Below are 11,551 nucleotides of genomic sequence, written 5' to 3' on the forward strand. Positions count from 1 at the left end.
GGGAGGATCGGGGACAAAACGGAGCCCTGGGACACACCAGCGGTTGTATTATGGGGTTTAGACTTTAATCCGTCCAAAGCAACTTCTTATTTAAAGAAAATTTCAAATTCTACGAATAAGAGATTCGTCAATATCAAAAGCCCGTATGCTTTCATTCCTCAAAACCTTATGTTTCTTAAAACCTGATAATTAATCAGCGTTTCCATGAACTCAGAAAGTAGGGCATTAGTACTATCGGTCGGTAATGTCGAGAAGAAGATTTGCTTTTTTTTTGTTTTGGATAAGCAAATGTTGTTTTCCAACTACTCAAAACGAGCCCAGAAGAATAGGATAGATGGAAAAGCTTACGGTACGCAGTGGTTTTGCTAGCGCAGAATAAAACCTCTTCAGAATAATATCGAGGATACCATACGCACCAGCGGATTTATGAATGTTGAGATTTTTTAGAACTCTCGCCACAGTTTGAGTACGAAAAAAGATTGGTCCTATAGAATTATTCACGCGTTCAAGAAGTATGGGAGCCATAAAACTATCTGTTAGGGTGGAATTTTAGGCCAACTGACTTGCAAACAAGTTAGCTTCATAATAGAGCTAACTAAAGGAGTGTCATTAGCAATTAGTAGTAATCATGTTTTCTTACGAATGACCAATAATACAAACTTTTAAAATCTTACAAAATTAAAGAAGCTTACTTTTTGAAGTGAATTTGCTTTGGATGCTTTATAACTGAGATTTAAACAGGGATTTCAAGAACATATGTATATGTGTTTCAAAAACAGAAAAAGTAACACTTTCGTTAATGATGGTAATTGAAAAACATAACAAAAGTTTCATATCTCTTAATTTAATATAAAAGCTTTCTGGAGAACTAATGTGCAAAGAGATACTGCAATCTCTAAAGTTTCTTCTCAGCTTATTTGTTTACCTGAGTTTATTTGTTGACCAATTTGTGTAATAATTGCGATTAGTGGAAGTATGGTTTTCCGTCGGCTTTTTTGGTCACTGTAATTTTCACAATGAAACAATTAAGTTACATTAAATTTCCCAACGTTTCGGCACGGGTTGCTGCCTTCTTCAGGGGAACTTTATTAACACAAAAAATATACAAATGATCTTAGTTATTTCAATGGGATACAAATACAATAAAGTTTACTCACTCAAGAAAAATAGAAAAACAAAAATAAAAATCCTAAGTGATAATGGTTATCATTGTACCATAATTCGAAGTCTTCTTTTAAAATACAAAATGCAAATTCCACGAGAAAATATTGATGAATCCGTTAGAACGCACAACAAAACCATGATTTACGTCCCAACTCTATTCGAAAACTTCAAAAAATCCATTTCCAAAAAATTGACAGAGGTTCGCCTTGCTTTCAAATCAAACAAAACACTTGACCATTGTTTTACTTAACTCAAGACGAAACCGGGGCGGACCTGGGCCTCAACCAACAAGCGTCTCCAGCCAGCTCGGTCCCTAGCTAGCTGTCTCCAGTTTCGAATGCCAAGTTGGTTGAGGTCCTCTCCCACCTGAGTGCGCCACCTGAGTCACGGTCTTCCTCTACTGCGCCGTCCCTCGGGATTGGATTCGAAGACCATCCGGGCTATAGCGCTCTACATGACCCAGCCATTTAAGCCGTTGGACTTTAATTCTGCTAACTAGTTCAGTGTCGCTGTACAGTCCGTACAGTTCGTCGTTATATCTTCTCTTCCATTCTCCATGCCTGATTCCGTTGTCGGAGGTAGTGTCGTGCAGGTTGTATCTCCCGATTATGCCACCAAAGACGTCTTCTCTTCCTAGCTTGGAATTAAAATCTCCTCAATGCGCTTTAAGGTTTTGCAGATATATAGAGGCTATACCAGATTTTTTATGTATGGCATAGGTTGGAATAGAATTCTCTAAAGGAAATATCTTTAATCAGCTTCAAATTCTTCAAATGGGACTGATCCCCATCGTCTGCATTCTGTAACACATATACTTTTTGAAAGCAGCGTTAAGATCTTGATATTGAGAGGCAAAAACAATTTTTGGATTTGCGAAAAATTTCGACTGCATCAAGTTAATTGCTTATTTAGCTACAATGCTTTTTTCCTTTGCATGTTTGCCAAAGATAAAGTTTGATGATAAAAAAAACCGAGGTCACCACATCTATCCGTTCGTTATTGAGTCGCCAAGATCCTTCCCGTGGCCTTCCTCTCTGTCGGTTCTCTAAGATCTTGATTTTTTTTTTGTTAATATGAAGATCCTATGGGTTGCAGTACGTTCGTAATCGAATATTTTAAAGTTAAAGTGAAAAGGAATTATCTGACATCTGCATAGAGAAGAACCATTATAAAAACTCTCGCAAAGTTTCCGCTCTCCGGCAAAATATCAGCTACATCATAAATACACAAGTCAAACAGTATAGGACTCAAAATGCATCCCTGTGGTAGATCTGCAGACTTATAAAACCATACTGAAAACTTAGAACCATGTTATACAGCTTCATTTGATGGCGCCAGAAATGTCATGTACAACATTAAAAACTTTGTTGCAACTCCGATCGATGCAAGTTTATAATTCAATGACTACAACCACATTATAAAGTCCACAAAACATACTTATTCCTCTCAATATAATTCCTAGCAATACTAATTAAACTTGGCTTTCAGAAGAATCTTGGTGAAGGATCAACGAACGCAATCAGTTAAGGGCTCGAATAACTGCTGTACAAGAGAAGCAAACGAGCTGGAGTACTCGTATCGCATGAAAAAGAGAAAGGTTCACCGCAGTGTGCGCCGCGACAAGCTTAACTACATCAACGCATTATCGCAAGAAGCAGAAGATGGTGTAAACAGGTGCGACAGCACGACCGTTTACAGAATAACCAAGCAGCTGACCGGTACACACATCTCAAAGCAACACCTGGTGAAAGAATTGGACGGTACTGTGATAAGTTCGGTGGATGAGCAAGTCTGAAGCACCCGAACAAACCAATCCCCGATTTCGCACCGCACCTTCCAGTAAAGATGAGATCGTTGCCGCAATAAAGCACTTAAGAAGAAAAAAGCTTCATCCGCTCATAAAAGAAGCTTGGACCTCCGAAAGCTTTCCCCATGAGTGGAAGAAAGGAATCGTCAAGCACCCAAAAAAAGGAGATCTTACAAAGTGTGAAATTTGGAGAAGAATTTGCGTTCTACCTGCCGTTGCGAAAATAGTAGCAAAAGTCATACTGGAACGTATCAGAAAACACCTTGATCATATCAACACCCTGCGGATCATTATTGAACACCTGCTGTTCATGGACTTCGGCCTTTTTATAGCGTTAACAGGGAGTATATCTGACTAGCTTGGCGTATTAGAGGAATCCCAGAAAAACGAATTGCTATTATAAAAGCAGCATATGATGGATCCAAGTGTCACGTTCTGCACGATGGTAGGTTGTCACTGTCAGATGATTTTGAAATCCGAAGCGGAGTCAGATAGGGCTTTATTCTGTAGCCAATATTTGTTTTGTTGGTGATAAGCGATGTTCTGCGCGAAGCTTTGTCAGGTAGCGGAGGGATCCAATGATTTTTGGTTTATGCGGACGGTGATTGCAAACTCTCTCATAATATCATGAAGAGAGAAGCAGAAGTTGTGGGTCTAAAAATTAATTCGGGCAAAATAAAAATGATCAGCCTCGGAACCCGACCATCCTCTCAAATAAATATTTTCTCGCAACCGGGGGAAAAAGTGGAGAGCTTTCAATACCTTGCAAGTATTGTTTCCATTGAAGGCGGAACCGAACAAGACGTCATCTGCCACATCGGCAAAGCAAAAGCGGTGTTCTGTATGCTGTCAAAAATTTGGAGGAAGAATTTAATCAGCTTAAGAACAAAGCTATGACTGTTTCGCACAAGTGTCGAATCTGCTGAAAGTTACTTCAAGCATAACAAGAAAGCTGCAAACCTTCGTGAATGTCTTCGTAACATCCTAAGGATTTTCTGGCCAAACCGTATATCAAATGAGGTCCTTCATAGAAGGACAGGCCAAGAACCTATAAACTCTATAATACGAAGCCGTTTGTAAGTGGCAATGGATTGGACATACATTTCGAAAAGGTAACGACTGCATTGCAGGCCAAGAAATGCAGTGGAATCCGCTAGCACCAGAAGGAAAAAGAGCTGGAAGACCGAGAAGCACATGGCACAGGACAGACGAGGCGGAATCAGCGTCAATAGGCAAGAGTTGAATGGAGAAAAACTTGCCCAGTGAATTAAGAATAGAAATTCTTCTATAATTTTCAATCACTTAATACTGTTGCATGTCAAAGTAAAAGCGCTTTGGTTCTTTCCACAATAACATTTTGGAGTTGAGGGGTTTATAAGTAATCTACATTTATATCCAATTAATGTCTTGAGCAATAAGACCTTGTAATTATGTAACAGAATATATGGCACGATCTTTCTATATAACAATAATGTTAATGTTCCTTTTATCAAAAACATCACAGATATTTTCAACCTCAAGTCGTTTTAAGATATGTGAATATGCGAACGGAATTCGGAGAGCAAAGGCTTACAATCTTTGGTTTATTTAAAGACAGCTGTTTAACAGTTCATTCTAAGAAAATTTCAATTCTAATTGAAACCAACAAAATCATGACGTCTAAGTTTTGTAAAAAGGTATTCCCTCAAGTTACTCAAAATCTCTATCGCATGTTTCTATTTGGGTTTCGAATGAAAATGAGTTGATTGTGTTAATGATGTGGACACAATAATGTAGAATATGTACATCAAAGTCTTAACTTTTGTTAGTGTTAATGCATATTTGATCATACAAAAGCATTAAAAATTATAGCTTGCAATTAGTATAGATAAATTCATAAAATTATAAATACTCGTATTGTTTTGCTCTTCTAAATTCACCTCTATTTTCCAAAAAAAAAAAAACAAAAAAATTACTAAAATAAAAATAAATCAAACAAAATAAATAATTACAAAATTTTTAACAAAAAAGAAATTGTTGACGACTTTTTTGCAAACATACATGTTTTTATTATTTTTCTTGAATTTTTGTTTTTCAGTCATCAGTGCCTTTTTAAAAATAAGCAAAGTTTTTAATTTCTCAGAAAAAAAAGAAATCATAAAAATATATTTTAATTTAAAAATATTTACATTTTCTTCTATCAAAAATTTAAAAATAAATTTCTTCTTCTAAAACACAAAAACCGAGTTCATCCGATCATTTGAAAAACAAAAAACTTCGTCATGTTTATGAAATCATATCAAAATATCCTTAAAGTGTTGGGTTAGTGAAGAATTTTATAATAAACAAAATAATAGTCTAAAATAAATGAATAAAATAGTTTTTCGTGCGTTTAAATATAAATAATTATATATGTAATAACAATTTGTATAATTTTGTGTTTTGTGTGTTTTGCTGTTTTGATGTTTTATTTAATGTTTAATTATATTTCTGCCCATGAATTTTTTAAAGAAAATCAATTCACACACACAAAATAATTGATTTTCAGCAAAAGAAAAATATAATTTAAAACTATTATAATTTGAGTATTCTCTGCTGGGTAATATTTTATAGCCATGCTAAATAAAGTCTTAAATAACTAAATAAATAAAATATAGGTGTAAATAATATATTCATCGTCGCAATAATTAAATCTGGTTATAGTCTTAATTAATTTAAAAATTGTTAGTTTAACTTCATGAGAATTATTGTCATGTCGAGATGTTCTTCAGTTTCAGAATTGTTATTGTAGTATTTTATTTTTGTAAATATATTTTTATTATTTTTTTTTATTTAAATTTTTACCCTTTTTTGTAGATATATATGCCTTATGCAATTGTTAGTAATATAATTTGTTGTGTTTCACTCAATGTTAGTTTTGTTTGATTAAATATATGTCGATTATAATAAATATATATATAAATTAAATATTTATGATGCTTTGTTTCCAAAATTGATCAATTGTATACTTTTTGCATCTTTTCTTGTTGTTTTTAAATTAAAAATGTTTATGTAAAAATAATAATATTGAATCCTTAATTAGGTGCGTAGAGTTTTATAAATAATATACGAGTATAATATGTTGTTTGGTTATGCATATATAATAAATTCTATAAGTTAAATATTTATTTGAGCCAGGGTTAATGCACTAATAGAATATTTTCCCGTTCGATGTTTTGGGGATGAATTTTTGTTGTTTTTAAAAAATAAAAATTGTATATGCATTAACAATTTTTATAAAAATGATTTGTTTTTTTTTTTTTTGGTTTTTTTAAATTGCTTGCTTTCCACACAAAAATAAAAACGTAAAAACCTTTCACACTAAAAATACGTAAATAAATCTTTAATCTATAAATAAAATATGTATAAGTTTATAAGAGTAAATAAGGATATGTTATTTTATCCTATCATTCATCTTTATATAAGACTCTTCACTATTTACACAATTTATTAATTTGGTGTTAGTTGGAAAAATTCAATGATATGATTTTTGTATGATATATAAACATGAACGATGTTCAGAGAGAGGGGGTGAATTATTTTGTGTTGTTGTTGTTCTTTTTGGGGGTGCTGTTGTTGTAGAAGAAGAAGAAAAAGTGAAGCCCTGTCACAGCCCTGAGATCTAATCTTTTTTTGACTTTTTGATCGCGACCATCATCACTGAGAGATAATTTTTTACGTGAATAAGAAAATTTTTGTTTCTATATTTTAAATTAAAATATATTTTTATGAAAACTTTTTGGTGATGTTGGTTTGTTTTCCATTTGATATTGAATTGTTTAAATTTCGACCGGAAAGAGCCGAAATAAGCAGATGTTGGGCTGACAATATTTTGTTTTTCATAGATTTTTGATATATTACTTTTGTAAAAAATAATAATAAAAAAAATTATTTCACTTTTTTAAATAAATTTAGTTGTTCATATTTACTTAATGTTTCTTTTTTTGCAAAATGAAAATTGTTTTTTTTTTTTTTTAAATTAAACTATTAAATGAAAATAATTAAATTAAATAAAAATTGTAAGAAAATTAAAAGTTGTTGTTTTTTTTGTTGGTATTTGTTTTAGGTTTTGAATGGTGTTTTTTATGCACCTTCCTCGCCTTCTTCATCCTCTTCCTTGCCGGTAAGCATGGAGATGAGGGCAGCTGTGTCGATCATGTTCTTATCATCGATAACCATTTGATCGTAGGCATCGTCGACTTCCTTCATTGTGAATTTATCACCGAAATTCATGAGCATTTCGCGGAATTTATCACCATCGATGAGACCATCGTTATCGAATGTTTTGAAGGCAGCAATTACAACTTCATCTTCATCGTTGGCACCAGATTGGGCCATACGGTTGGCGAACAACGACAACAATTGGGTGAAGTTAATTGGGCCAGATGCTTCGGATAACATAGCATCTAATTCCTTGTCGTTGGCGATTTTACCAACGGAATCGAAAGCAGCACGCAAATCGTTCTTACCGATGATACCATCTTTGTCAGCATCCATTAGTTGGAAAGCCTAAAAATAAGAATAGAAATTGATACATTTTGAATTAGATGACTTCAAAAATTAGGGGATTTCTTATTTTTTGGGACATTTAATAAAAGTTTTAAAAGGAAATGAGAGTACTTTAAATTCAAAAATTCATTTTTTTGGATTTCAACAGAAATGCGTCCAAAGCAAAAGAATTATTAAGGAAAAAAGGGTCAACATTAACAAAAATTTAGGTTTTTAGAATCAGAACAAACGTTTTGAATTACAAGACTTAAAAATGGGAAATTTCACTATAGTTTGGAAATTTCTGCATTTAAGAAAAACAGTCCAACAAAAATTGTACACAAATTTGGTACAATTTGAATAAATTATTGGTACCAATTATATTGTTTGAAATTTGGATCAACGGAAGTGTAGATTTGGTTATTTTAAAGAATGATTGTTTAAAAAAAAAACATGCGATTGTTATATAAATTTTGAAAATTAAGACTTCAAAGAAATAGAATATCTTTAAGGCGAAACTTTTGGACAAATTCCAAGTCTTAAAATAGGTGACATAAATATCTGAATTTAGTTTGGACAAAATCTTAAAAAAGATCATGATTCAGGTCTTAAAAATCTGTTTTTCTTAGGATCAAGACGTTTTCAAGTACGAAAAAATAATTTTCTTAATTTTTTTTTGGGGGTTAGGAATGATGTTTTTCTATTATTTAACTTTTTAATTTTTTTCAAATACTTACTTCCTTGAATTCAGCGATTTGTTTCTGTGAGAACACAGAGAACACACTTGAACCAGCGCGCTTTGACTTCCTAGATCCACGGGATCCACCTGACGCCCTCTTTGAGCCAGTGGTCGAAGCAGGTGCTGGAGTTGCAGCTGGTGCAGGGGTTGCTGCCTCAGATGCAGCCTCAGAAGCGGTCTCTGAGGTGCCACCTTCTTCTTTTGTCTTCTTCTTCTTAACCTTCTTCTTCTCATCGGCCTATTTTTCAATTTAAATTAATACAAATTAAATTAGTATTTAAAATAATACAAAATTGGTATATTTTTATTTATTATAATAAGTGAAATATTTGTTTTAACAAATTTGCTCGAGTTCATTTTTGAATGTTTATTTTTTGTGGAACAATTGAAGTGGAATTATTTTTGTTTCAATTCACCTCATAACTTTTATTGAAGTAGTTTTAATTGATATTTTATTTTATTTCAGTACATTTTATTTCGATTAATTTTATTATATTTCATATTGCTCCTTTTTGTTGTTCTAATTAAATGTTTTTAAGATCGAAATTTCGAAAAGTGTGGTTTTGTGATAAATTCATTTTAAAAAATCATTCCTATTGTTTTAAGAATATTTGAATATTCGAATAAATTAAAATTCAATACAATTTTAAAATCAAAACGAGTTTTTTGAAATCAAAATAAATTAAAAATGAAGTACAATTTTGTGAAAGAACTATGAAATCTAAGAAACTTGCATTTTTAAGTGTTACTTTAATTCAATGTTTAAATTGTTTTTAAATTTTAAATATTTTTGTATTATGTGAATTTTAAGAGAATTTAAAAAAATTAAATGAAGATCACATTTCAAAGGGCGTAATTTAGTTGACCGTAAAAAAATCAAATCAAGAAAAACTTTTTGCGTAGAAATCTATTTTTAGAAACGATCAAGAATTTCATTGGCTTACGTCATGAGGCTGTTTAGATCATATTACCGTTACGAAACACTTGTATTTCAATGCGCACGCAATAATCTATTTACGGCCCCAGTCTTGTAAGTAAGAAAATTGTTGCCCTAATCTCACTTTATAGTTTTTTTTTTAATAAAAAAGGTGTGATTAAAGCTTTAAAGGCTCCTTTTTTAAAAGAAAAGGGACAATGTTCTTGTTTATGTCCTTTTTTTTCTTTATTCGAAGGTATCACAATCTTAAGGATCCACATTATTTCTTAAAATCCTTTGGTTCTGGGAGATATTATCCACTTTTTGTTTCAAAATGTTTGTTTTTTCACTTGGTTTTTTTAAAATTCACAGTGTTTTGTTTTTCTCTTGTATTTTCACTTATTTTTTTAAAAAATTTATGAAGTTTTCGAGCAAATTTGTAGTTAAATATTTTTTTTTTCAAATCACTTTTCACTTAATGTTTCTTATTTAAAAAAAAAACTTTAATTTATTTTTTAGTTTTGTTCTATTAGAACTCAAATCCTTACCATCTTGCTTAACTTTAGTTGTCTGGTTGGATCGAGCGGTCAGAGCGTACTGACGGTTCTGATCGATTTTAACCAGAAGCCAACGTACTTTATGTTGAATTTCCGTCGTTCGAAAATTATCCAAATTTCACAAATACACTCTCAAAATATCAAAATTTTTGTATCTGATAGATACTTTAAGCACCTCGAAAAAAATTCGATCTGAGTTTTCCTAGATAAATAGATACAAAAATGCCTGTGTGTTTTTGGTTTTCGGATGCTGCTATAGATTTTGAGATACATATGGTGATTCCTTATTTAGTAGCTTTGGTTTTTAGGTGTGTGCTGTGCTGTGCTGGGTTTGTTCTTATTCATTTTAGATTCTTTAGTTCTAATTTTAAATTTTTTTTCTTCACTAGAAAATAATATACTTTGGCTGGTTTTTCTTATAGAAGATTGTTTTTTTTTTGTTTTCTTAATTATTGTATGAATTTTCGAATACATATAGGATTTTGAAAATATTTTGTTTTTGTTATAGTTTGGTGCGTAGATACATATTATTTTGAAAGTGAGTCACACGCATACACCTTTTGGATTTCTTCGGATTGGCACATTTTACTTGAAAAACGTATATTCGTGTAGATGAAAACAATATTAATTTTGTTTTTAGTTTGCCTTGGTATTTGGTATCTGAAGATTAGGTTTAGTTCGGGAAAAAAGAAGGCATTTCCACGGTCTACAGATGGACTTGTACGTTAGTTTAGAGCTGTTCTATAAATATGGCTATTGATATGGGGGGGAAATGTTTATAATTTTTGTTTTTCTAGAGGGGTGCAGAATGTGTTTTGAGAATATGCAAAAAATTTGTCACAATTGATGCAAATATGTGTTTTTACTGACAATAAAATATGCAAACGTTTTTGAAGACGTTTCCTTTCTATGTATGCAATTTTCGAGGTTAAAATAAATTCTTCTAGATCAATTTTCATGTGTCATATTTTTAATTGAATTTTGTTAATGCCCAGTTGCAGTTTTTATTGGAATATTGGCATTGGTCGAGGACAAATTCAAAAGTATTTTTTTTTGTTAATTATGTGTTATTTGTTTTGAAATTACTTCAAAAAAGAAAACAATAGTTTTTCCATTGGTTTAATGGAAATAGATCCATATCAGAATTTAAAAGAAACATGATACTTTCTGAAAATGCACAATATACATGTTTTCTTGAAACAAATATTTGATATTTTAGAATTATATCGAATACTGAAGAATGTAAACCATATAAACTTATGCAAAAATTAGCATGGCTGATGAATTATTATGAAAACAATATTCAAGGAGTATAGCGATACATTTTATATATCAAAACTTTATATTTTAAGCATACTAGCTTGAAGCAGGTTACTATAGAGAAATAAATTACTTTTTAAGTGTTTTTAATTAGTACATCTCTTAAAAGTCTAATACGTTGTTAGATGATTCTTATCTTATTCAACTAGACCTTAATAGTTTACTAGTCTGGTGTAAAACAAACTTCTTGGATCTAAACATAAACAAATGTCAGTCAATTAAGTTTTAACGAAAACAAGTTAAAACTTGACCCCATCAATACTTTGTCCATAAATAACCTTTTATCACTGTTGAGGCTATTCATGATGGCTTTGGGCTCTTATGTGACTCAGTGCTCATAGAGATAATTATAATGTTAAAAGCCAACTCAGCACTCGGTTTCATAAAACCTGATCACTCTACATCATCGTTGTTTATCCCCACGCATACGCCTCTCAAGTATGGTCCCTTACAAAGGCCTACATATGTATATCAAGAAATGAGAGCGTTCAAAGACGCATGGGTAGTGGCATTTTGAGAGGGTTACGCCTTTGAGACCGTTA

The 11,551-nt window shown here is 31.7% G+C and overlaps 1 protein-coding gene across 1 annotated transcript; it reads right to left on the bottom strand.

Annotated features, from left to right (window-relative positions):
- Window positions 1-6,681: 6,681 nt before the first annotated feature.
- LOC129954176 (myosin regulatory light chain 2) lies at window positions 6,682-9,837 on the bottom strand. The gene is made up of 3 exons (XM_056067908.1): window positions 9,681-9,837; window positions 8,215-8,454; window positions 6,682-7,498 (listed from the first exon to the last, which is right to left on the bottom strand). Exons 1-3 carry the CDS (start codon window positions 9,681-9,683, stop codon window positions 7,073-7,075), a joined length of 669 nt encoding a protein of 222 aa, XP_055923883.1. The 5' UTR covers window positions 9,684-9,837; the 3' UTR covers window positions 6,682-7,072.
- Between the last annotated feature and the right edge of the window lie 1,714 nt (window positions 9,838-11,551).

This window comes from Eupeodes corollae, chromosome 1, assembly GCF_945859685.1.
Source record: "Eupeodes corollae chromosome 1, idEupCoro1.1, whole genome shotgun sequence".
Classification (NCBI taxonomy): Eukaryota; Metazoa; Arthropoda; class Insecta; order Diptera; family Syrphidae; genus Eupeodes; species Eupeodes corollae.

Bases quoted from the DNA above. Each gene is read 5' to 3' on its own strand.
- LOC129954176 (XM_056067908.1), bottom strand. The intron at 7,499-8,214 runs GTAAGTATTTGA...TCTTATTTTTAG, and splicing joins AAATCGCTGAATTCAAGGAA to GCTTTCCAACTAATGGATGC.